The sequence below is a fragment of the Zonotrichia albicollis genome, chromosome 20, assembly GCF_047830755.1.
Source record: "Zonotrichia albicollis isolate bZonAlb1 chromosome 20, bZonAlb1.hap1, whole genome shotgun sequence".
NCBI classification, from domain to species: Eukaryota; Metazoa; Chordata; class Aves; order Passeriformes; family Passerellidae; genus Zonotrichia; species Zonotrichia albicollis.
In genome coordinates, this window is record NC_133838.1 from 2,797,346 (window position 1) to 2,823,728 (window position 26,383).

Consider the following 26,383-nt stretch of genomic DNA (forward strand, 5'->3'; position numbering starts at 1 on the left):
AATTAATACAGCATTTCTTTCTAACACAACACATATAATATTCATTTTAATATTTGCAAAAAGCCAATCATAAAATACATGCATTTTTCACAGGGGGGTTTCAGGTAGCTCTGGGGTGAATTTTGGAGGGAAATGGGGGGGTCTGAGAGTCCTGGGGAGTTTTGGGGGTCTTGGGGAGGGTTTGGGGGTCCAGGGTGATTCTAGGCCAACCCTGGGGGACTCTGGGGGGTTTGGGGTTCCTGGAGAGGTCTCGGGGGAGAATTGGGGGTCCCGGGGGGTCCCAGGCCCACCCTGAACCAAGGTCTGGGGGTTTCAGGGGGAGGGGGCACCGCAGGGGTTCCTCCCCCCCCCCCCCCACCCGTTTTTGGAGGGTCTCCCATGGTGCCCCCTCCCCAAAAAGCTCTGAGGGCCCCCTGAAGTGGCTGCTGTTCCACCGGCCGGTGCCCCCTGATCCAGGACAGCCCCACTGAGTCTGGCAGGTTCTGGGGGGATTTGTGGGGATTTTGGGGTTTTGCGAGGCTGTTTGAGAATTTCAGGGTGGCTTTTTTGGGCTTTGGGGGATTTTGTTAGGAATTTGGGGGGAATTATTGGGGGTTTTTGGGAGAATTATTGGGTTTAGAGATGCTTATGTGATTTTGGGGGGTTTTGTTGATTTGGGGGGTTTTGGATTTGGGGTGTTTTGTTGGGGTTGTGGGGGTTTTGGGGGGGAATTTATTGAAATTTTTGGGAGTTTTATAAAATTTTGGTGAGTTCCACTGGGATTTTTGGTGTATCTCTGGAGTTTTTGAGGGTTTTCTTATATTAGTCCAGTCCCTTCCAGTATGATCCAAAGATGGCCCCACTGTGCTCCCAGTCCCTGCCAGTAAGAGCCAGTTGTGCTCCACATGGTTCCAGTTGCTCTCTTTCACCCTCATTTGTTCCAGTCCCTCCCATTACACCCTCCCAGTATGTCCCAGTATAGCCCAGTTCCCTCCAGCATGTTCCCAGACACTCCCAGTTGCTCCCAGTTGGGTTTTTTGGGGGATGTTTGGAGAATGAAGCAGTCCAAGGCTGAGCGGAAAAGGCCCCTTGGGGGGACATCGGCGGGTGCTGGTGGCGGCTGCCGGCAGAGGCAGCCTGGAGGAGCAGAGCCCTGTGTGCCGCAGGAGCCCAAAGTGGGGAGCCCAGAGAGGGGGGAGCGCCGCCATGGGCGGGAGCCTCAAGAGCCTGGAGAGGGGCAGGGGGGACTCCTTGGAGCCGCTGCAGCCCAGAGCAGAGAATGAGGGGAGAAGGGAGCCCGGGAGCCCAAACAGCCCCGGCATCCCGAAATGGGGAGAGCGAAGAGGGGGGAGCTTTTGGGATCGCTGGGACTGCCAGCAGCCTTGGCAGGGCGGGCACCGAGGAGAAGGGGGACCCCCAATCTAAGTGTGACCCCCTGCAGCTGGGACAGGGGGGAACCCTTGAACACCCAAGGGGAGGGACCAGGGACAGGGAACTCCTGGGAGGCTTTTCCAGGGCTGAATCTGGGTGTTTGGAAGGTTTTTGTGAAGTACAGATGGCCGGTGACTGGTAGAGATGGACTTGGGCAGAGGGACCTTCAAACTCAATATGCTCATCCCTTGTTTTCCCCAAACCAGGATTTCCCATTGCCAACCCCTGGGAGTCTGTGAGGAAGATGCCCTGGGACACTGAAGCAGGTGAGGAGGAAGTCAGTGCCCCTTTCCCCTCTGTGCTGCTCCGTAGCCCAGCCCAGTATGGCCCTGGCTGCAGCTCAGCCCTGCGGGGAATCTCCTTGCCCTTGCCTGTGGCACAGACGCAAATCCCATCCTGTCCTTGTCCTTCCTCCCCCAGAGCAGGAGCTGAGCATGGAGAGCAGGGGGAACAAATGCCCGCAGCAGAACCTGGTGGAAGAAGCCATTTTGAGCGGCTCCATGGCGCAGGAAGCCAACGGGGAGGAAAAGCGCCGGAGATGCCGCACGAGGAGGGGCTGCAAATGCAGCTGGCAGGGATCTGAGGAGGAAAGAGCCAGCCTGGGCTGGGAAGGCGGCCAGAGATCAAGCCAGAGCTCTGAGCTGGTGCTCCATGAACAGCTCCATGATGGGGAGAAGCCCCACACATGTGTGGAGTGTGGGAAGAGCTTCAGGTGGAACTATAAGCTCATCGAGCACCAGAGGACCCACACTGGGGAGAGGCCCTACGAGTGTAGGGAGTGTGGACAGAGCTTCAGGCAGAGCTCCAGCCTGATCAGCCACCAGAGAACCCACACTGGGGAACAGCCCCATGAGTGTGGGGAGTGTGGGAAGAGCTTCAGCGGGAGCTCTGACCTGATCAAGCACCAGAGGATCCACACTGGGGAACGACCCTACGAGTATGGGGAATGTGGGAAGAGCTTTAGGGACCATGACACCCTGATCAGGCACCAAAAGATCCACACTAGGGAGAGGCCTTACGAGTGTTCCGAGTGTGGGAATAGATTTCGGTTCAACTCCCATCTCCTCCTGCACAATCTGAGTCACGCAGAGGAGAGGGCCCTCTTCTGCCCTGAGTGTGGGAAGGGATTTAAGTACAACTGCCAACTCATCACCCACCGGCGCATCCACACAGGGGAGAGACCCTACAAGTGTAGAGAATGTGGGAAGAGCTTCTCACAGAGCTCTCATTTGACCCGACACCAATACAGCCACCGATAAGGGAAGCCCTGCTAGTGCCCTGAGTGCAGGAAGAGCTTCATGCTCTGCTCCAGCTCCATCCCCCACTGGAGGAGGCACTTGGGGCACAGCCCTGGTGACCCACTTTCCCTGTGATCCATGTTGGGAACACACCTGGCTTCTTATTCTTTTGGTTTGGCCTTAATTTTTCTTGTCTTTTCCATCTCTTTGCAGTACAAAAGTGAAGAGGGATCAATCTTTCACCTCAAAACCACTCAAATCATACTGAAAACAGGTCAATCTTAACACAAAAGGGCTCAATCCTACCTCAAATTGCTTGTTCCCACCTCAAAATCTCAATCCTATGCCAAACTCACTCCATTCCACAGGTACCAGGGTGAGATGGGGTTGGAAGGAGATGGGAGAAATGGGATCCCAATTTGGGAGCGATAGGATGGGATGGGAGCGTAGGAGCGATTGGACGGGGATTGTGTGGGGCAGGGTGTGTGGGATGTATTTGATAGCAAATAAAACTCTCAGACTTACTGCTTTCTCTCCCGTTCATGTTCAGTCCGTTGCAGTTCTGTTTGCAGAGCGCCGCCGCCCAGAGTGCCCCCTCACAGCTGCCGCCCTTGGCCTGAGCCTGCCCCTTTTCCCTCAGGGTTCCCGCCCTTTCCCTGCCCCCTTTCCCCTCATGGTTCCACCCTTTCCCTGTCCCCTTTCTCCTCACGGTTCCGCCCTTTCCCTGCCCCTTTTCCCCTCATGGTTCCACCCTTTCCCTGTCCCCTTTCCCCTCACGGTTCGACCTTCGGGAACAGGGGAGGAGGAGGAGGAAGAGGCTGAGCGGCAGCAGAAGCAGCTGGAGAAGGGGAGAGGGAACCCTGGAGTCGCCGCAGCCCTGGGAGCATCACCCCCCATCCTGCAGGTGCCCGGGGAAGGGGGAGCTCGGCCCAAACCTGCTGGGGGGTGCCTGGGTTTGGGATTTTTTTCAGGGGAAGTTTGGAGCTGGCAGGGCTCCAAAGCCGAGCCACAGATGGCCCTCGGGGGGACATCCGGGTTCCCCAGGAGGTGTTTTTGGAGGGTCCCAGGGCCAGCAGTGGCTGCTCCCAGTATGAGCCCAGTCCCTCCCAGTCATTCCCTATGATGATGCAATTTGATCCCAGCACAGTCCCAGTTCTTCCCAATTTCATCTAGTGTGTTCCCAGTTCTCCCAGTTGTCCCTAGCATAGTCCTAGGCACTCCCAGTATGATCCCAGTCTCTCCCACCAGGTCCCTAGTCCTTCCCACTTGCCCCCAGCGTGTTTCCAGTTCCCCCAGCACATTCCCAGTGGCTCCTAGTCCGGTCCCAGTCACCACCCATATGGGCTCAGACACTCCCAGTATATCCCAGTTGCCCTGAACATTCTCATAGTCATTGCCAGGCACTCCCAGTTACCTTAGGGTGGTTCACTTGCCCCCTGTTTTATCCCAGTTGCTCCCAGTTCCTCTAATTATGTCCCCTGTTGGCTCCCAGCATGGGCCTGGTAACTCCCAGTAACCCCCAGTCAGGGTCCAATCACACCCACTCTGATCCCAGTATGATTGTAGCCACTCCCAGTATGATCCCAGTCACTTGCAGTCTAATTCCAGTTGCTCTCAGACACTCCCAGTACGATTTCAGTGCCCCCAGTGTTATCCCAGTTGCTCCCTGTCAATGCCAGCATGACCCCAGTAGCCTCCAGTATGATCCTAGTGTCTCCCTGTCTCTCCTAGTTTATCCCAGTTGCTTCCAGCTTGTTCTCAGTCACTCCCACTTCTTCCCAGTTGCTTTCAGCATCATTCCAGTTGCTCCCAGTCAATCCCTCCATCATTCCAGTCCCTCTCAGAGTCATCCCAGTTGGTCCTAGCATGGGCCCAGCTGTTCCCAGTGTGCTTCCATCACTCCCCTATGGTTACAGACACTCCCAGTATGGTCCCAATTGAACTCAGTTGTCCCTGGTATAGTCCCAGTCACTCCCCATATGATCCCAGTCCCTCCCAGCATGGTCTCACTCACTGCCAGTTACCTGCAGTGTGGTCCCAGTTCTCCTCAGCATGGTCCTGGTTGTTCCTGTGTGGTTCCAGTCATCTCAGTATGGTTACATATTGAGAGTTTTTGCAGATTGAGGAGTTTTTGTTAGACAATGCCCATATTCAGCCAAAGCACAATCCAGCCTGCTTGTACTAATGGACAATGGACACATGCACAAACAATGAATAATGGACATATTCAGAAATTGGGTTGGTATATCCTTGAAAGAGATACAAGAAGAAGAGTCATCAGGACTCAGCAAGTTTGTCAGCAAGCTTGGGAAAGTAAGAAAAAAGTAAGTAATGGGTGGGTGTCGTGGGTTGACTAAATGATGCTTTTATCCCCAATTGTCTCATTCTGTTTATGCTGAATAATAAGTTGTACACCTTTAAGACTTGTTCCAGAGAGTGAAGGGGGAGAGAAGAAGAGGCAGGTTTTTTTCAGACACTGCACTCACTCCTCCACATTCCTGCTCTGGACTGTGTTGTCTGTGGATGGACAGACAGCGGGACAGAGCTCTCTTTTGCTTTTAGTTAGTTTAGCTAGCTGAGGCAAAGGAGACAAAGAAGTTCCCTGGACTGTGGGTTTTTTTCCCTTTTCTTTGGAGCTGTTCAAACCTGCTCTGGACTGAACACCAGAAGAGCACCAGCAGCTACATCTGTGGCCACTGGGCCAGGCCTGGCCTGCGACATTTCCAGCACCAGAGGGACTGATCAGAGACTTAGTGAGCTGAGCTGCAACCCAGGGAGGGGACTTTCTCAGTTTCTCAGTCATCTCTTTTGGAGCGGCAAGGGGTTTTATTGTTTAATAAACAGGTTTTTCCACCTTTCTCCAAGGAGGTATTTTCTCCAGGACCGGTTGGGGGAAGGGGCTGATTTAATCTGCTTTGCTACTGGAGCCCCTTTGGGATTCTCTTCCAAATTTGCTCTGAGCAAGGACAAATACATCTATTGGTGCCCAATGCATGGCTCAAGAAGGTGGAAAAAAGCTCTATTGATTGTATGTTGGTTGTGCTCACTCTCTAGTGAGTTAAAGCAGTCAGTAGCCATGTTGCTTGAATTCCTAATGTCTCTTGGGGTGGAGGCCTTCACGTGGTTCTGGTCTCTAGAGCTTTTTGAGGTTTCAATACCTTTCTGGTCACTAGGATTATTGTCCATAACCCATAATTTTTATGGTAGTGCGGCACGGATTGGAATAGCTGTTGTGCAGGCCTTGGTGATAATGATTTATAGGGCATTTACAAAGATACTGGAGTCTGTTTATGATATTTATGGTTTATGGTTTCTTCGTCCTACCCTGCATCCCAGTTCCAGTAGTATGTTTTGGGAATTTATTAGTAATTGCACCCAGTTTGTTAGAGGAGGAGCAGGGAATGAGGCTTTCCAGCCTTTCCTTTCCTTCTTCTCCTTTGAATCTGTTATGCCACTTTTTGAGAATGTTCAGTTTCCCCTGAATGTTAAAGAGACCATCTTTCTGGTATTTAATCTGGTATTTAATCAAGCTTCCTCTATATGGTCTGCAGCTTCTCTAGAATGAGGGCTGAGATATCCAGAGGAGTTGGTGAGACCCTTGTCCCAGAAGCAGATGCAGGCGTGAAAAATCCTAAGTGGTGTGGAGAATGGGAAAATACAGGCTAAACCCTGAAGGAATATTCTGATCCTGTAGACTGGGATTTTCCACGGGAACAAATTCAGAACCCAGCTGAGGTGGGGAAATACCTAAAAACAAAGTGCCATGATCATTCTAAAGAGAAAAGGCTCATTGCAATAAGCTGGGCCCTGGCCTATGCTTATCCCACTCTGTTAGATACTGTCGGGTAGCAGACAGAGGCAGGGGGGCAGGGAGATAAATCAGCTATCCCAGTCAGGCTACAGCCAACAGCCCAGGTTCAAAGCCAGCAGCTAAACCAGATAGTGAGCCTAAGCCAGCAGCTAAACCAGACAATAAGCCTCAACCAATGGCTGTTGCTACCAGCACTAGAAGTGGGAAATGCATGGACAAGACTGATCGACCAGTGGATGATGATGATGATGATGATGCAGCAGGAGAAGGACCCTCAATGCCTCCTGACATAAAATCAGGAGTCAAACCAGCAGGCGCAAGATCAGAAGCCAATATTGAGTCCTTTTCTCTGAAGGACCTTTGTGGCCTACAGAAGGATTACACCTAATGACCTGATGAATCCATAATTAGTTGGCTGGTCCGTCTCTGGGATGCTGCAGGTGAGGCTACAATTCTGGATGGCACTGAAGCAAGGTATTTGGGATCCCTGTCACAGGATCCTGTCATCGACCAAGGAATGATGATGGGGACTACTCCACACAGTCTCTGGGCACGGGTCTTGGAAAATGTAGCACAAAGATACCTGTGCAGATGATCTCTATATGCAACAAACCCAGTGGAAGACCATAAAGCAAGGGATCCAACACCTGAGAGAAATGGCAGTGGCAAAGATTATCTTCTCAGATGATGTAACAACTAGGAACCCAGACTTGGTACCATGCACGTCTGTGATGTGGCGGAAACTTGTACGACTTGTGCCACATGAATATGCTTCTGCCTTAGCCATAATGAAGTGGGATGAGAGGGATGAGACTGTGCTGGATATGGCAATGAAGCTCTGAGCATATGTAGATGCTGTGCATGGCCCAACACATGCCAGAATTGCAGCAGTAGAAACATGTCTGCAGAAATTAGAGGACAAGATAGAGGAGAATCATAAGAAGTTCAGAGAGGAGATTAAAGAAGACCTTCTCCAAATCTCAGCAGTACAGATCAGAGGTTCTGGTAGCCAACACAGATGTTACCCCGATGGCAAGAGAAGGTACACCCCACGAGCTGAGCTGTGGTTCTACCTGCGTCATTGTGGAGAAAACATGAAGAAATGGGATAGAAAATCTACTGCTGCTCTGGCACAACGGGTGCATGAACTGAAGGAAGCCACCAGAAGGAAAGCAGCTCCAGTTGCCCATAGCCGAACTGCCAGGTATGATGATGATGATGACATGTCCGATCCCCTTGAAGGAACATCCAAGACATATGCCCAGGGAAAGAAAGATAAGAAGGCTTAGAGGGGCCCCGCCTCTAGCCAGGTAGAGGCCAGGGAAAACCGTGTTTTCTGGTCTGAGTGGATTCGTTGGCCTGGCACATCGGAACCACAAGAGTACAAAGCTTTGGTCGATACTGCTGTGCAATGCACATTAATCCCATCGAGACATGTGGAGACAGAGTCTGTTTCTATTGCTGGTGTGACAGGGGGATCCCAGGATTTCACTTTGGTGGAAGCTGATGTGAGCCTGACTGGGAATGAGTGGAAGAAGCATCCTATTGTGACTGGCCCAGAGGCCCCATGTATTTTGGGCATAGACTTCCTCCGAAGTGGGTATTTCAAAGACCCAAAACGACTCAAGTGGGCATTTGGGATAGCAGCTGTAGTGACAGAGGGCATGCAGCAACTGAACACCTTGCCTGGACTGTCTGAGAATCCATCTGCAGTAGGAGTCCTGACGGGAGAAGAGCAATAGGTGCCAATTGCCACTTCCATAGTGCATCGACGACAGTACAAGAACCACTCGAGATGCTGTGATGCCCATCCATAAGATGATCCAAGAGCTGGAGAGCCAAGGAGTGGTCAGCAAAACTCACTCACCCTTCAACAGCCCCACTTGGCCTGTGCACAGGTCTGACAGAGAATGGAGGTTGACTGTGGACTATTGTGGCTTGAATGAAGTGACTCCACCGCTGAGCGCTGCTGTGCTGGACATGCTGGAACTCCAGTACAAGCTGGAGTCCAAGGCAGCAAAGTGGTACTCCACTGCTGACATTGCTAATGCGTTTGTCTCCGTTCCTCTGGCAGCAGAATGCAGGCCTCAGTTGGCTTTCACCTGGAGGGGCGTGCAGTGCACCTGAAACCAACTGCCCCAGGGGTGGAAGCACAGCCCCACCATCTGCCATGGACTGATCCAGGCTGCACTGGAAAAGGGTGAGGCTCCAGAACACCTGCAGTACATGGATGACATCATTGTGTGGGGGAACACAGCAATGGAAGTATTTGAGAAAGGAGAGAGGATCATCAGGATTCTGCTAGAAGCCGGCTTTGCCATTAAGAAGAGAAAAGTCAAGGGATCTGCTCAAGAAATCCAGTTCCTGGGAGTGAAGTGCCAAGACAGACGGCATCAGATTCCCACTGAGGTCATCAACAAGACCACAGCTATGTCCCCACCAACTAGCAATAAGGAAACGCAAGCTTTCCTGGGTGCCATAGGTTTTTGGAGGATGCACATTCCCGAATACAGTCAGATCATGAGCCCTCTCTACCTGGTTACCTGCAAGAAGAATGAGTTCCACTGGGGCCCTGAACAACAACAAGCCTTTGCCCAGATCAAGCAGATCGCTCTTGCAGTAGCCCTTGGCCCGGCCAGGACAGGACCAGAGGTAAAGAATATGCTCTACTCTGCAGCAGGGAACCATGGCTTGTCCTGGAGCCTTTGGCAGAAGATGCCTGGGGAGACTCGAGGCTGACCACTGGGATTTTGGAGTTGAAGCTACAGAGGGTCCAAAGCCAACTACACTTCCACAGAGAAGGAAATCTTGGCTGCCTATGAAGGAGTCCAGGCTGCCTCAGAGGTGATTGGCACGGAAGCACAACTCCTCCTGGCACCCCGACTACCGGTGCTGGGGTGCATGTTCAAAGGCAAGGTTCCTTCCACCCACCACGCCATTGATGCTACATGGAGTAAATGGATTGCTCTGATCACACAGCGTGCCCGTATAGGTGAACTGAATCACCCTGGGATTTTGGAGATAATTACAAACTGGCCAGAAGGTGAGAACTTTGGTCGGAATGATGAAGAGGAACAAGAACCAGTGACACGTGCGTAAAAGGCTCCTCCCTATAACCAACTGCCCCCAGAAGAAACACGCTACGCTCTTTTCACTGATGGTTCCTGTCACATCGTAGGGATGAACCAGAAGTGGAAAGCAGCCGTATGGAGCCCCACACAACAGGTTGGACAAGCTACTGAAGGAGAAGGTGGATCAAGTCAACTTGCAGAACTCAAAGCTGTTCAGCTGGCCCTGGACATTGCTGAGAGACAGAAATGGCCAAAGCTCTATCTTTATACTGATTCATGGATGGTAGCCAATGCTCTTTGGGGCTGGCTGGAAAGGTGGAAAAAGGCTAACTGGCAGCTTGGGGGAAAACCGATCTGGGCTGCTGATGAGTGGAAAGACATTGCCTCTCAGTTAGAGAAGCTACCTGTGAAAGTCCACCATGTGGATGCTCATGTCCCCAAGAGTTGGCTAATGAGGAACACTGAAACAACGAGCAGGTAGATCAGGCAGCAAAAATGGAGGTGTCAAAGATAAGACTTAGACTGGCAACATAAGGGGGAGTTGTTCTTAGGTTGATGGGCCAATGATGCCTCAGCCATCAGGGCAGAGATGCCACCTAAAAGTGAGCATGAGACCGAGGGGTGGATTTAACCATGGACAGTATTTCTCAGGTCATCCATGACTGTGAGATGTGTGTGGCCATCAAACAGGGCAAGTGAGTAAAGCCCCTGTGGTATGGTGGGCGGTGGTCCAAGTACAAGTATGGGGAAACCTGGCAGATTGACTACATCACACTGCCCCAGACACGCCAAGGCAAGCGCTACGTTCTGACCATGGTGGAAGCCACCACTGGATGGGTGGAGACCTACCCTGTGCCTCACGCCACTGCTCGGAACACCATCCTGGGCCTGGAAAAGCAAATCCTGTGGAGACATGGCACCCCTGAGAGAACTGAGTCAGACAATGAGACCCATTTCAAGAATGGCCTTATCAACACCTGGGCCAGGGAACATGGTATTAAATGGATATATCATATTCCTTATCATGCACCAGCTGCCGGAGAAAGTTGAATGATGCAATGGACTACTTAAAACAACCCTGAAGGCACTCGGCGGGGGGGACTTTTAGAAATTGGGAAATGAACCTAGCAAAAGCCACCTGGTTGGTCAACACCAGAGGGTCCATAAATAGAGCTGGTCCTGCCCAGTCTGAACCCCTGCACACAGTGGGTGGAGATAAAGTCCCTGTTGTACACGTGAAAGGTATTTTAGGAAAAACTGTTTGGATTACTCCCACTTCAGGCAAAGACAAACCCATGCATGGAATTGTTTTTGCTCAAGGACCTGTTTGCACTTGGTGGGTAATGCAGAAAGATGGAGAAAGCCGTTGTGTGCCACAGGGAAACGTAGTCTTAAGTGAGAACTGTGTGTAAGGTTTCATTGTGATGCAGATGGAAATAGAATAAGGGGTGGATAATGTTCCAGATTGCAAGGCAAGATGTATTCTATTACCATCTGTATGGCAGCTGTCTTTTGTCAAGTGGGCAGTTTGCCTTATCTCTCTTTCTGAGCACTCACTCCCACTCCTCCCTCGAGAGGAGACATCTGCTGAGAACAGGCTATTGAATGTCACTGCATGACAACAGGCTATTGAATGTCACTGCGTGACTGATAAGAACTATAACATCCCACTGTGAGATGCTCTGCCCAGAGGGAGGAGCCAAGCATTGCTACCCAGATATAATCCAGAGGTTTTGAGACACCAGCACGGCTTTCTCCACTGGATTCCCCAGAGGAACAGCAGCTCTCTCTTCTTCTACTGGATCTTCAGAGGAAGAATACATCCTTCTCTACAGATCCCCCTTGCTCCAACAGAACCACACCTGACACTTCAGGAGGGCTGCAGCCACATTTCCAATTGGATTGCCACCAACTCCCCACAGGGTGTCAGCTTGGGTTCTGACTCTGTCAGTGTTGTTCTAGTGTAACGCATTGTTTATTTTATCCATTTTTTTTCCTTACCTATTAAAGAACTGTTATTTCCTGCTCCCATATTTTTGCCTGAGAGTCCCTTAATTTAAAATTTATAGCAATTGAGAGGGGTGGGGAGGGTTTACATTCTCCATTTCAGGGGTGGCTCCTGCCTTCCTTAGCAGACTCCTGTCTTTCCAAACCAAGACAAAAACCTTTGACTATACAGGATCTTTTGGATCCATTGTCCCTCAAACAGGTCAGTGTGTGACCCCGTAGTAATGCCAAGTTACAAAGAGCAGCACAAATGACACAAAGAATACATGGCCAAAGAGGAAGAGGAGAGGCCCAATGAGAAAAGGATGTGGTGAGACACTGGCACATCGAGTGAGCTGCACTCCCATAATCTCTAGGCTAGCAGGTCCTGGTCTCACATTCTTCTCTTAGTTTATTAAAATTTCATTCATTTATTTATTTATTTAATTTTTTTATCCTAAAAAATATATACAATTAAAAATATGTCATCAAATTTTAAAGATACAATCAAAATACTTTAATTCATAACTACATCTAAAGATCAGAACATATGTACAGCTGTAACTATGAAGCCTAACACATTAATCCTATTCTTCAAACACTCTCCATACAGGTGGCAGCTTCTTCCTGAGCTTGGAGGACAGAGAGCTCTTCTGGATGGGAGGCGAGGACTTTGTGGGTGAGGGAACATCTGAATTGTCCTGAGAAAACTTCTCGGTAAGACTGTAACCAGTCAGATCTGCAAAGTGGAGACACAAAGTTAAACAGAGGCCTCCATGCAAATGTAAAGCAGCCAAAGCTCCCTATTTAATGGGACACATTTCCTGCAAACTTCTAAACAGCTGCACAGGGAAACATGCTCCTGCTGGCAGACACTGAGGCAGGCCAGGGCACAACCCTGAGCCACTTGCCCAGAGCTGGCACAGGCACAGCCTGGCCTCTGGGCTGCCCTGGGACAGCAGGGAGCCCAGAGCCCTGTGCTCTCCAGGAATGGCTCAGCTGCACATGCACCCTCCTGCTCCTCTGCCTGCCCCACAGCTCAGCAGCCCCACAGCTCCAGGGGCACTGGCAGCAGCACAGCTCATTGCAGGGGCACATGCAGGGCACAGCTGTTCCCTGGCAATGTGCACAGCCTCTCTGGGCTGCCACAAGACCCTTCCTCCCAGCAGAGATTGGCCCAGCTCCCCCCTCACCTCTGTGTGAGGCTGAGCCCTGACTGCCCTTCACCTTGTCCTCCATCTGGAGCTGCTTCAGGTCCCCCATGCTATGACCAGGAAGGGCAATGGAGAGAGTGGGAGCAGATGCACACCCTTCCTTAGGATTTAGTCATTTTTGGAACAGCTCAAAAGGCAAATTCAGAGATGTCCGACTCAGCGCTTCCTCAGCTTCCTGGGGAACATCTTGCCTTCACCAGCCCAACAGTTTGGAGAGGTTTTGCTGTACATGTGGAGGCTTGCTGGCAGCACATTTCTTCAGCTGGGTGCCCATCACCTTGAAGAGGGCAGAGGCGAGCTTGGTTGCCACGGTGCGGACGTTGGCGCTCCGCACAGGCAGCGCCTTGTTCCCCAGGAAGGACCAGAGCACGGGCAGGGCGTCGCGCTGGATGACTTCAGGGCTCCTGGCATGAACCCCCTGCACAAGCACTGCCGGGACAGAGACACAGCTCCTTACCCACCAGCCTCAATGCAAACAAGGATCTACCTCTGCTTTTGCTTCTTGCAAGCCTCTCTGGCCAAGATCAGCAAAATAGCACCCACAGCCCCTTGGTCCAGAAAAGGGCAAAGCAGCTGAGCATCCTGGAAACAGAACCACCAACCCCGCAGGACTAATTGCTCCAACCACCACCTTGTCCCTGTGGCAGACTTCCTACCTTTACTAAATTATTTCACAATCTCTTTCTGTATGAACAATGAATGAAATGTCCAACTGCCTTTTATTTCCATTAAGAAGTTGTCTAAACCCACACTTGAAGATTTGGAAATGCACCATAGCAAGGAAATTGAGAGATTTCTAATAAAAGGGACGATTCAATTTTTCTAACTTTGATGTCAAGTGCCAAATGTCTAATCTGGCTCTTCCCTTTGCTCAGTGGCACACAGCAAAGGGCAGGATTAGAACACACCTCAAAACTCCAGCCCACCAGAGATGGCTGCTGCGTGACAGTTGGATGAGAAACATCAGTGACCAGCTGGTGTCTTTGGCAGAATGCTTTTGGGGCTTCCAACAAAGAGCTGTTTCAAACCTCAGGGTGTCTTAGGGAATTACCCAGACCCCATTGCTGTGGCATTTGAGCATCTCCACATTTTAATGCCACTTCCCCTCCCAATGGTAATGGCATTTTTTCTTATAATGTCCACTGAAATAGGGGCATAGAGAAAGAAAAATGCTACACAGGGGACTGAAATGTAACCAAAACACGAGTGTTTTCTCAAATTGTCTCTGGAATCTCTCTGCTCATTTTCTGAACTGAACTGTATCAAACACAGACAAAAAGTTACTACCAACAGGCTTCTTGCATGGCAGATTTGGCTGAGAGATCAAAATCTGAAATGCTCTGGAGACCGTTCTTATTTTCTGATCAGACAAAATGTTATCTAGCAGCCATTTACAATTCTGTGGTGAAAGAGACTTCATTTTCTCTATGCTGTTAATCCACCAGCAGTCATCAACATTGAAAGAGCTCCTGCAAGTACCCAAAACCAATTCTGCTAAGCAGGAAAGGGTTATGGTACCCATTTTAAAATGGGAATTCATTTGAGTTTAAATGCAATTAAAGACATCAGTGACTATTGAATGTGAGGAACAGCTGTCTGTTCCTATTAAATCTCAGAGAGAACATCTGCTTTTTCTAAAGTAGTCCTAATTTATGGATAATTCCTTTATTTGAAAAAGAGATCAAAAGAACTGTTAAACTAAATTCCCTATTGCTGGAGATCTACTGTATTCAAATGCTCTTTAAAGGGCCTTTGACAGTCCCAATCTCTGAACATGCCCTTTTGAGATTCCTAATGAAGGCACAAAGTGTATTAAACCTTGCATTGAAAGATGTTGGCATAATTACAGTGGATTTAGCCCCAGTTAAAGCAAGGCTATCAATCATCTTCTCTACTATATATGGAGATTATCCTTTTTCCATTCCTTTGCTATTGCTGCCATAGCAAGCTCCTCTGAGGAATCAATTATCAGCTGCATTTGTAGCATTTTGGACAGCGCTGACACAGGCAGACACAGTTTGCACACCCTGAAAGGCTCAGTCCAAGGCCACTGTGACAGCATAGGCAGGGAGCCTCAGCACTCTGCTTCTGTCCTGAGCCCCAGAGGCTGCCTTGCACTAAACCCGTGCCTCTGATACCTCTGTTGAGTTTTGGCCTAAGCTGTGACCCCCAGGCTCTGCACAGTTCAGCCTCAAAACTTTCCAAGAGAAAAACAAGAATTCTGTGAGGACAAAACAAACCAATGCCCTGAAACAGAATTGGCCACCATTTCCCCTCAAAGATCACAGATGTCCCTTGAGCTTCTGAGAAAGGAGCCAGCTGGGGCATTTTTAGCCCCTCCCTTTGCTGGAGGTGGTTCTGAGATGCCCCAGTGAGAGCTCAGCCCCAGGCCCAGCGCTGCCCCCATCTCAGATGCTGCCCAGCTCTGCAGCAGCCAGGGAAAACCTGCCAAACCCACCTGCCTTGGCCATGGGGCAGCAGGGACAAGCTCAGCACCTCCTGGTTTGGAGGAGCTGCTCTGCTGTCTGCTCACAGGCATTCCCTGTAAATACTCCCTGGGAAGAGCTCTTGGCTCAGAAGCGGAGGCCATACCTGTGATACACCCGGTAACATCCAGCAGGGCTTGGCCACTCAGGTGATTCCACTGGTAGCTGAACTCTTTGAGCAGTGACACTTTATCTACAAGGGAAACACATGTTTCTGCTCACTTTTCTCAGGTCACAGGAGAAAGGACAGTGGGGAGGGAAAGGGCAGGGCCAACCCCATTTTATAAAATCAAGTACATTTGTGCGCATATTTGAATCCTTTTCTTCTTTCCTTCCAGCCTGCTTGGCAGGCTTTTAAATTCCAAAAGAAAAGCTCTCCTTTCACATTTGTAAATCCAAACTTGTCTGCTGTAGCAGGAGCTGTGTTAAAACATTACACATCAGGGACCTCAGGAGTTCAGTCACATGGAAGCAGTGAAAAGGTTCTGCATTCCAGAGCAAAAAGGAAGAGCCCCATACTTGGGACACAGAAAGACGCTGAGTCAGGCAGTTCCTGAGTTCACAGAGCAGCTGGGGAGGAGAAAGTGGAAACTCCTCTTGAAGACCTGCCTCTTCAACACTCATTTTTTCAGGCATATTCCCCCAGTGCAGCATTCTCAGAGCTGACATAAATCTGTGTGGCAAAGGAATTTAGAGCAGCCCTTGCCTATGTAGTTAATTGCTGTGGCCATTTTGCCCCATGCAAAACAACATGTGGAACAAGGCATCATTGACAGCTGGGTTTACACCTGTTTGTTCTAAAGAAATGAACTTGGTGAATCATAAGTTCCACTTTGAAAATAGAAGACAAAGAGAAAAGTGAAAAATAGGCAGCTAATGCCTCTAATGTAGAGCCTTGCAGGTGGGCTGCCCTGCAGAAGCTCTGATGGGTGACTGTCCCTTCATGCCAACAGCAAAGCTGTTCATTTGGGAAGTCAGACGGGGCCCAAGCAAACTCCAAACCCCCTTTGCCTCTGAAGTGTAGCAGAGCTGTAGTCCAGGACTTGCTCTTCAGACAAGCAGCACAGAGCCAAGGGCTCGTGGGACTGTTGGGAAATGCTGATCCCATTCCAGCCTGTTGGGGATGGTGCATAAGGGCTGCACCTGCACAGCCCCTGGTGGGTGTCAGCTGGAGCGTTCCACAGACAAGAGCAGCTGTCAAGGCACTCAGTGCTCTCTTGTGCAGGAGAGACAGAGACAAAGTTGAGGAGAGTCCCTGCCAGGGCTCAGCCTTACCCAAATGAGCAATGGATTCTTCCAGTGCTTTCACAGCTGCCCCACGAACCCTGGGATCCTTTGAGTTCAGGTTCTTTGTTATTCCTTCCACCAAAACAACGATCACCGGGCTCAAGGCATCTTTCAGGGCTCCTGTGATTTCAGCCAGCACGTCCAGCGCCCTCTGCTTCACTTTCTTGTGGCTGTCAGATATTCTCAGGACAAAATAATCAAAAATCTGTGAAGAGAACAAGCAATGTGAAAGCTGGATTCAAATGTCCTTGTTTGAAGAGTGGATGTAGCAGTCAGCAATGTCAAAGATGAAAGTGATCCTTTCTGTCAGGTCAGCCCTCGCTTGCACAATTTCACTGTTTTCCTGTGGGCCACTCACTGCAATGGTGGCACAACCTCATGCTGGTTGAAAGATTTTCTTCTGTTTTCTGGAGGTTTGGCTGGGGACAGAATAGTTCCTATGGTATTTCTCTCCATCTATAAATCATTAAATCAATTCCATTTACTAATGCTAAAGACAACCTTTGCTTTCAATGCAAGCAGATGTTTACAATGCCCAGTTTTCCATACAGTTGCCTCAAGTGCTGAGGGCAGTTATGATTTTGCCAAAATTATAGCTGGAGGAGATCTAAGTTTTCTTTTGTTTGACTCAGAGCCAGTGTCTGGAGAAGTGCAGGGCTCTGATCAACTCTTCCAGGATCCAGAGCATTTCTCTAAGTAACAGGTGGACTTCTGAAATGAAATGTGCTGTTCAGCTCTCATTAGAGCAGGTTCAGTCCCTTGACAGCCACATTATCAGGCACCTTTCCCTGGAAAACGGGAAAAAGCAGCTACTGGAAGGAAAAGGCAGAGATGAGTCCTTAGTTCTTTTCCTCCTTTTCCAAAGAGAAAAAAAGACCCCCAAAAAGGGTGAGCACTGTCTTTACTAAGAGGAATAGGAACAAGGATGGAAATGAGTAGCCAGAGCTGTGCCTGTGTAAGACAAGATGGAGTATATAGAATTGTTGTTTTTGAAAAAACAACTGGGTCTAAACCAACCCAGCCTGATACTTCTCTTCCCTATGCAAATCCATTTTTGGTCTAGAGAACAATTGCCATGCTTTCAGGAGCTGGATTCCCTTCACTTAACCCAACTGGCAGTAGGAGAGAGCAGCAGTTACACCAGCAGAAAATTCTGCCATCATCTGATGAACAGTAGCAATAGGCACCTGCCAGACAAATACAGCTGGACTGAAATAACTTGTCCTGAAGCCTGGACCTGAATTAAATTTGTCTGGGTAAGAAGGACCAGCGTGTCCCAAACAGCCAGGACAGAGTGCCAAGACCACTGAATTAACTTTACTGCTACAGGCTTAGGAAAGGAACTAAAGGAAAGGAGCAGTGAAGATACCCTACATACCTGGGTAATGTTAGTGGAGATGAGCTGGGGGCTGGTTTTGCACAGGTCTCGGAGGAGTTCCACTCCTTCCATCCTTGTCTGAAACCCCTTGGCTTCCAGGAGATGGTAAAGCTTCTGGAGCAGCTCCGTTTCATCCACAGCTGGAGGTGACGTGACCTGGGCTTTTGCATGGTGTAGGAGGTGTACATCAGAGGGAGATTTCACCCTGGAAAATAAAACCAAATGAGGACCTGGTGGTGATAATTATCGTAGCATGGCATCCCCATAGTGGAAATAATTAGCATTGACTCCATGATTCCAGTAGGCTGATTAATCACTTTATTATACTATATTATACTATACTATACTATACTATACTATACTATACTATACTATACTGAAACTCATCGCCCTTACAGACAGTCTGATACAGACAGACCAGATTGGTCAATTGAATCCAAAACACCATCACCAATGGCCAGTTAAGAAATGACCCTTTGGTAAACAAGTCGCCATGACACATTCCACATGTTCACAACAACAGGTGCAGCAAGTGAAGATAAGAATTATTTCTCACTCTTTTCTCTGATCTTCTCACAGCCTTCCCCAGGACAATGCCTGGGAGAGTTGTGCCTGCTGCTCTCTATGGACAGAGCTGCAGCCACAGACAATACCTTCAGTTAATTGTGAGCAAAACATCTTGGGCAGCTTTCCTAATTATGTGATTTCAAGCAGGAAAATCATGAGGCTCTGAAGAACAACGTGGACCTCATGGCAATCATTACTGGAGACAATCTGCCAGTGACATTCTCACCAGTGCTCACTCAGGAAAACCAAGGATGAGATGCATCTGATCTTACTTCATATGGCTTCCAGGGCACACAAGTCACATTGCTTTGTGGAGAAAGAGAGACACTATTTCCAAGTTTAAATGCCTCCTCATATGGGATGTGTGTGTCTTAGAATAAGGAAACTCATCACTCTGGAGAAGTGTCTCTACAACCAGGCATGACAATCTGGAAAAGTAGCTCAGATGCATTCTGAACAGATAAACAGGGCCATATTTGAAAGATTAAGAAAATCAGTAACAGAAATACAAACAAAAGCCAGACATCCCAGAACTACGCTCACATTTCATTTGCTTCCCTAGAGACCAGATGCACAGCTTAACAACCCCACTGAGAACAATTCTCCTGATCAACCTGTCTCTTCCATGAGCACAGGAAGATGCTAGCTGTGCTACTGAGGCATGTGGTCACTTTCCTGCCACTGCTGAGCAGGACAGAGCTAAATAAATCCCCTCTGCTATCAGAGGAGAACAGGTACAAGTGGTTCTGCAGCTGCCATGAAGAGACAGCAAGGAGCAATTCCTGTTTTAAATGCTGGTTGCAGCACAGAAATAAACGAAACATGCTGTCCATCAAGCAAATTACATGAAGTACAGGAATATCAAGACAAAAAGTCCACATTCAGACACCTGTTGACTGAAGTTGTTCAGGGATTGTCTTGCTCTTTGCTACTCAAACTTGGTACTGTATGAGGGTAAGAAAGCATGATTTAGCCAGGCCAAAGCACATGGATGAGAACTGCATCTTTGTGGAATGGCATCTTTCTTCCAGACTGAGATTTCTCATCACAACACCCATCTGAAGAAGACTCCACTCAGATGAAAAAAAGCCCTGGTTGAATTTACTTGTCCCAAGTCAGGCAGCAGAGACTTGACCCTCTCACAACCTCCACAACACTGCCCTTGCCACTGCACTGGATTGTCTGAGCTGCATCCAATGGGTGTCTTTTTGTCTCTCAATTTTTGTAGAAAGCCCTCCAGAGAAGTTGTGGTCAGCACAATGCAGAAGTAGACATTTTTTATCCTAGAGCATTTGTAGGGAAAGGAAACCATCTGTGGCGTTGGTCATCTCTGCCAGAAATATTTTCCTGAGCAAGAGACATGTAAAGCTTGTTACGTGCTTTGTCACATCTGACAAAAGTGCTCAGTACCGTTTGCTAGCAGACAATGTGGCCTGGGGCTCCTTTGAGCCATCGTTCCTCTCCTTCACCGGCTCCTTGACAGATGGGCCTTCAGCCTTCTGGTTTTCCATCCCCTACAAAGACATAGAGAAACCCAATCAATCTTAAGAATATAAAACAGGAAATTCCCAGTTTAAAATACAAGTTAGAACCAGGATCACTGCTACCAAGGCTTAGGGAAACATTTCCTAACTTACAGATGGAAACAGACCAGAGATTCAGTGATGCCAACTCTTTGTTTTCAACAGCCCAAGGCAGATTATGGATGCTACCAGTCAGAGCAGCAATCTAAAATCCCAAATTCCTTAGTCTTGAGCATAAGTGGGAGTAATGCAAACTGGCAGGCAATGAGTGTTCATGAAGGAAGCAGCAGAAAAAACTGGACTCTTTGGGGGTTGGCCCATTGTGTTGGAAGTTGATTTGGTTCAACACTCACTCTCCCTGTGCCTGCACAAAGGCAGGCTCCCTTCTGTAAGATTAAAAAAATAAAATCCTTCCCATCAAACAAACAAAGGATTTTCCAGTGGATGCTGCTGAATTCACCAAGCTTCTTCCAGCTCCACAGGGCTGGACAGCAGGGCAGTATTCCCAAAAGACAGACAGTAATTGTAGTAACTAGGATTGACCTGGACATCTTTTGTAAATGTGGAAATTTTCTTGGCACTACTACTTCCAGTGTCCTTTGCAAAGACTCTGTTATCTTCAGAAGCACAATTCTCACTTAATTGCTTTACAGGGGGCAGAGTAGGGAGAGCATGGTGGGGGCCTATGCTTAAATGTAAACCCATTTTCTCCTCTTTCCCTTTCCTCTTTGTGACCGATATTGAAAACATTCAAAACCCCACCTTTTCCCTAATAATATCAGTTCCTTTGTGGTCTGCAGATGAACAGGCTGAGGATTAACAGCTCATTCCCAGGAGCAAAATGATTCAGCAGAAGAGGAATGAGCTAAAGACAGATTGGGTATGTTTGATCTCATATTAGCAGTGGCAATACTTGCACAAGGGAGACATTTCTCCTGCCAAGCACTTACTTTCTTCTTAATTCTTGTCAGAATATCTTCCAGGTCACGGGGGGGAAGAGATTGTTTCAGAAGCATTTTAAATTGTTGATGACTGAGCAACATCTTCACCATCTCCTGTCCATAATGCCTAAGGAAGGAAGGAAGGCAGGAAGGAAACAAAAAACAAAAGTAAAACACAGGAAAAGTGTTAACAGAAGAGGCTGATGCCTTAAACTCATCAGGTGCAATCCCTGCATGAGAAGGCATTACCTACTCAGCAAAGAGGGAGATTTACCTCACTTGACACTGCACAGTGAAGTACAGAGCTGAACACAAGAGCCAAGAGGAGAATGTGGGGCAACAGAAAAATATAATTTCACTCTGAAACTGAGGGTGTGCTTCTGTGGCATCAAAGGATCCCAGTGACCAAGCAAAACACACCTGCTTTGTTGTCAGAGCCTGTTAGCAGTGTCTTGCTGCCATTGCACAATAATTTGCCTTTCTTTAACTGGCAGGGAAGCCAGGACAAAACACCTCATGCGATTATTTTATACTATGTGTATGCACAGAGACAGCTAGTTGCTCTGGTGTTCTTGGCAGCTATTAATGGCAATTTCATCATCAAGGAAGGGGATTTTAGTGGTTTGGGTTGATTTTGCCACTAGGAAACCACAGTTTTCTTCAAGAAGAAATGTGGAGCTCACTGAGCCATAGATAACAGCATTCTAGAAATCTTCAGAACAGGTTTAGAAGGTCGGAAAAGATTGGCTAAAGACCCCTGACATATTTCTAGGATAGTCTGAAGTTAATGAGAAATGCATGTTTGGGATCCTTCAGTGATGAACATTAGCCAACACTTTGCCTTTCTGTTGTGCACCTAAGGCAAATCAAAACTGTTGGACTGGCTGATCTGAGCTCTTTTGATCTCAGTAAAGAATCCTTCAAGCCACAGGAAAAAGTTGGCTATGTTCCTTTTTGCTGGCCAACCTAAGGTTTCCCAGTACAGCCATTTGCCCAGGCAACCCAGACCAAGCAGTGGTCACAGTGCCAAGCCTGACAGAGCTCAAGAAGAGTTTGGACAATGCTCTCAAGCACATGGAGTGACTCTTAGGGTCACTGCACATGGCCAGGAGCTGGACTCGATGATTCTGATGGGTCCCTTCCAAGTTAGCATATTCCATGATTTTATGACCCTTATTCACAACGTGAGGTAAGTTCACATTCCCTTTAGTTTCCACTCTTGTGTTGTTTCACCTTTATAGCCAGACACAAAACGGTTTTCCTGTTTTGGGAGGTGAAATGAAGATCATTACCTTGTGTCCTTGTGACAGTCCTGAGCAAGCTTCCCTGCCACGTGTGGCAGCCTCTCAGCCCTGGGTGTGCCTGCGAGCTTGGTGACTCCAATTCTCTCCATCAGGGACAGGAGCAGTTGGGCCGCACACTCGCGCACCGGGGCGTGGCGGCTGCTGGGGAGGAGAGAGCAAACCCTGGGCACAGGGACAAGGAGCAGCAGCAGCGCCGGCCTTGGCCAGAGCTGCTCCCTGCCCTTGCTGGGGGAAGGAGCCTGGGCTCTCCCTGCCCCTTCAGACACCTGCAGAAGGTTCTGGCCTCAGCTAAACACCAAGTTAGCACTGTACACAAGGCCTGCCTGCATGGAAGAGGGAGGAATTCAGTCTCCCTGCACTGTCTGATACTCAATTTCTTTCACAGTATTTACTCGGAGAAAGATTAAAGAAATAGATGACATGAATAATTTAGAAATTAGAGACAATTGATGCTGATCCATCAGAGAGCACCCAGTACACAGAGCTGCAGCAGGATTGAGGCTCTTTCCACCCATTTATCCCCAAATCTGCAGACCTTTGGAAAACAACAAATGCAGGGAAAACATATTGTGGGCCATGAAGTTGCAGAATATCCAGCAATGCAGCCTGTTTCTTCTGTGGGGCTTGGCAATGGATCCATCTGAATGTTTTACCCTATTGCAAAGCTGAGGAAAGGGTGGCAGGCAGTTTAGCCAGGCTGTCCTGTTCTAGAGAGTGTCTCTTGGGAACTATCAGGCCCAACATTTAAGGCAGCATTTGCTCCAACTGTCCCATGGCAGTCAGCCTGTGAAGGTGCCTGTAAAGTGATTCATCATCTCAAGGCTAACATGAAACATCAGTTTGAAGAGAAAGCAGAGCTCTGAGGCCAGGACAGTCATACAAGACTCCTTTGGCAGGAGCTGCACCTGCAGTGCAGGCTGTGCCACACCCAGCAGATTGTCCCCCATGTGCTCCACACTCCAGCAAGGACACTCCTCATTTTTCAAGTTAATGGCATCATGAGGAGACATGGTTTTCCCAGGGCCTCTGTGGTTAGCACTGTGAAATACCAAACACTGCTCACAGCTGCAATTGCAATTGTCCCTCTTCCCACAAAAGCACAAGGCTCTATCTTTGGCCTTTGCAGGCACTTTCACTTCCCCATCAGTCACCACATCTAGGAAACTCTGACAGACTGGGAGAACTCCAGGAAGCAGCAGGAAGCTGAGTCAAAGGAGCTTTAGTTTGGATATCAGGAAAAAGGGGTTTTCACCCAGAGGGTGGTTGGGCACTGGAACAGGCTCCCCAGGGCAGTGGTCACAGCACCAAGCCTGACAGGGCTGAAGGAGCATTTGGACAAGAATCTCAGGCACTTGGTGTGACCCTTGGGCTGTTCTGGGCAAGGCCAGGAGCTGGACTCGATGGTCCTGATGGGCCCCTTCCAACTCCCCATATTCTACACTTCTCTGATTCTGAGAACTAATGGGCTGCAGGAGGGCAGAAATAGGTGACAAGAGGAAAGAAGTGAGGTTGGTTGGAGAATCAAGTCACTGAGTCCACAGAAGATGCAGGATACAGGACCCTTCCCTCCCAGCATTCCCATTCTCTCTCTCATCCCTTCTCGCTCCCACACACACGAAGGTGAAGAATATCACTAAAAGAAAAGAACTTACTTGACTCCCATGTCCATGAGAGCAGTCATTGCTCGTGCAGGAGTCACATGCTCCACCATGATCCCCAGGGTCTGACTGGCTGCTTTCTGAACAAATTCTGGCGAGCTGGACACCATCTGGAGAAGGACCCGAGCAACCTCATCCACCTCAGAGTCCATGTCCTTCTTCAAGGTCATAAAGAGCTCTCCCAGAGTGACAACGGCAGAGTAGGACACCTTGGACCGGAGGTTGGTCACCTGGGGAAGTCATGACGGGAAACATAAGAATCACCTTGAAAAGAAAACCAGTTGGCTTCAACAGAAGTCCCAGGAAATGACCACACATCCCACTGTTTCCAGAGGAACATAAAAGAACAAGAAGAGCAGGAGAGCACAAGCACAGAAAGGCACTTACTCTGGCACCAATTTCTGGCCTCAGACCTGCTCACTGCAGGCCTAAAATAAGAATTTCATTGGGTGCTTAACCCTTCTAAAATGTCCAGAGCTTTGATTTTAGGCCATTTTACTAGAAAATTAAATTAAGAGCTGCTTTCAAATAATAAATGCACAAGTCGTAAAGACAAAAGAATCGTGTGCTCCTGTTCAAAAAAGCAACACCAGCAGTTGAAGCACTCAGCCAGGAAACAGAAAACACAGGTTCAGTTCTGCAGAATAATTTACAGTGTTGAATTACAACTTGGGCAGAGACTGGGACTCTGGCAAACAACATCATTAGTGTCTCAGTTTCTGCATTTGCACATTGCATTATAAGGGCACCACACTCAAAGATGAGTGTCAGATACCCGACCTGCCAGTAAATACAGCTGCATGTACCCACAGATCCTACAGATAGCTGACAGACATTGGAAATATCAGGTCTAAAACTAGAAATGAAGGCAGACCCTGAGCACACCTGGAGATGAGCAAGCACATACCTACTCTACACACCATGTATGAAGTATGGGGGCAATTCAGAACAATGTTCTCACCTCGCTGGTAACTGCCAAGCAAACCTCACGAAGTCGACAAAGCAGGACCTCTGAATGGGACCCAGCCAGGTGTTGGATGGTGAAAAGTCCCTTCTCCTTCAGCTCCCTGAAAGGCAGAAGATTGATTTTTCTCTCCACCAAGGCAGCACCCTCTGAAATGACCAGGCTGGCAGCTCAGTTGAACAATGGGAGGTGCTTTTTATGGATTGCTTAATGAAATTGTGGAACGCGTTGCCCCAGGTTGTGTTGGCTGTCAAAAGCATACACAAACCCAAGAGGCAAAGAGAGGGGTTTCAGAGTGGCCATTTCAGAAGACAGTCTTTCTGAAATCTCTGGCACATGAGGCCCCTCTGTCACTGCTTCCAAGAAGCTGTGAGACCGGGCCGTGCTGCTGTTTGTTGTCACCTCCCTGTACCTGTCCCTGAGACACAGTGCCACCGGGCTGTTATTGGGGCATTTTCCTTCTTTGTCAGCCCCAGCAGGCATTCAGCAGGGAGAGTCTGCACTGCCACTCTGGAGCTGAGTTTCCACTCTACAATCTAGGCCTCTCTGTCACCCCCTCCACTCCACATCACACATTCCCCAAAAAAGCCAGCAGGATGTCCTAGGAGATTCCACCCCTGGGCAACAGCTGTGGAAACTCTGGCTTTTCCCAAAAACCCCTACCTAAAACAACCCCCACAACAGCAACAGGATATTTAAAAGGTGCAAACAACTCTGTCTCTGAGCACTTGCTTTGTGCAGGCCATCAGCCACAGGAAGGTCTGTGAGGCATCAGGGCTCCAGCCCAGGGCTGGTGACCAATCCCATGGGCAACCTGAGTGTCATCCGGACCCCCCACACCTGCAGAAGCTCTCTGCACCTCACAAGACACCAAAGAGAAATGGGGAAGAGAAAGCAGAAGAGAAAGGGCAAAGCAAAGGCGACTGCACAAGGAGATGCATCGTGGCAGATTTTTCATGCTTATCCCAGTGGGAATGGATTCCTTGCCCCTGTGTGAATGAAGCATCCAGCAGAGAGTGACCAAAAAGCCATCAAAAAGAAAACCAGTATCAGCTAACATTTGTACGGTTATCACCTCTGGCTGTGTATAATTTTGGGACACATGGTGAGTATTGGCAAAACATCTCAGGTCCATATGAAGCAGTGAGTAGGAAGAAGTTGAATTCCAAAAGTGCAAAATACCTAGAGGATTTCCTTTCTTCTTCCTTCTCTTCTGCCATTGAGCCCTTCAGGAGTAATGGCAGGCTGAGGAACTTGAAAGCACAGCTCAGTCCATTTCTCAGAAAAAGGAGTTCCCTGGAACTGCTTCTGGGACTGCCATGCAGGAGGTCATGGGGAGACCCTGTCACCTGCCATTGCTGTCAGCAGTGGGAGCAGAGAGGATCCTACTCAGTCCCACTGGGCCGGTGGCCCAAGGCACCCAAATCTCTACACTCAAAACTTCTGCCATCCTGCTTCTGCCTGATTTGCCTTCTGCCTGATTTGCCTTTAGCCAGCAAATCAACTCCTTCCAGAGCTTTCTCTCTTCCCTCAAGGTTTCCTTTG

General features: G+C 48.8%; 1 protein-coding gene across 1 annotated transcript in view; it reads left to right on the forward strand.

Moving 5' to 3' along the window:
- LOC141731339 (uncharacterized) overlaps positions 1–26,383 on the forward strand; it is a 796,170-nt gene that overhangs the window by 49,652 nt on the left and 720,135 nt on the right. Inside the window, exon 6 of the mRNA XM_074555958.1 lies at positions 2,031–2,652. Within this exon, the coding sequence (XP_074412059.1) occupies positions 2,031–2,652 (622 nt within the window). The remainder of the gene's footprint in view (positions 1–2,030; positions 2,653–26,383) is intronic.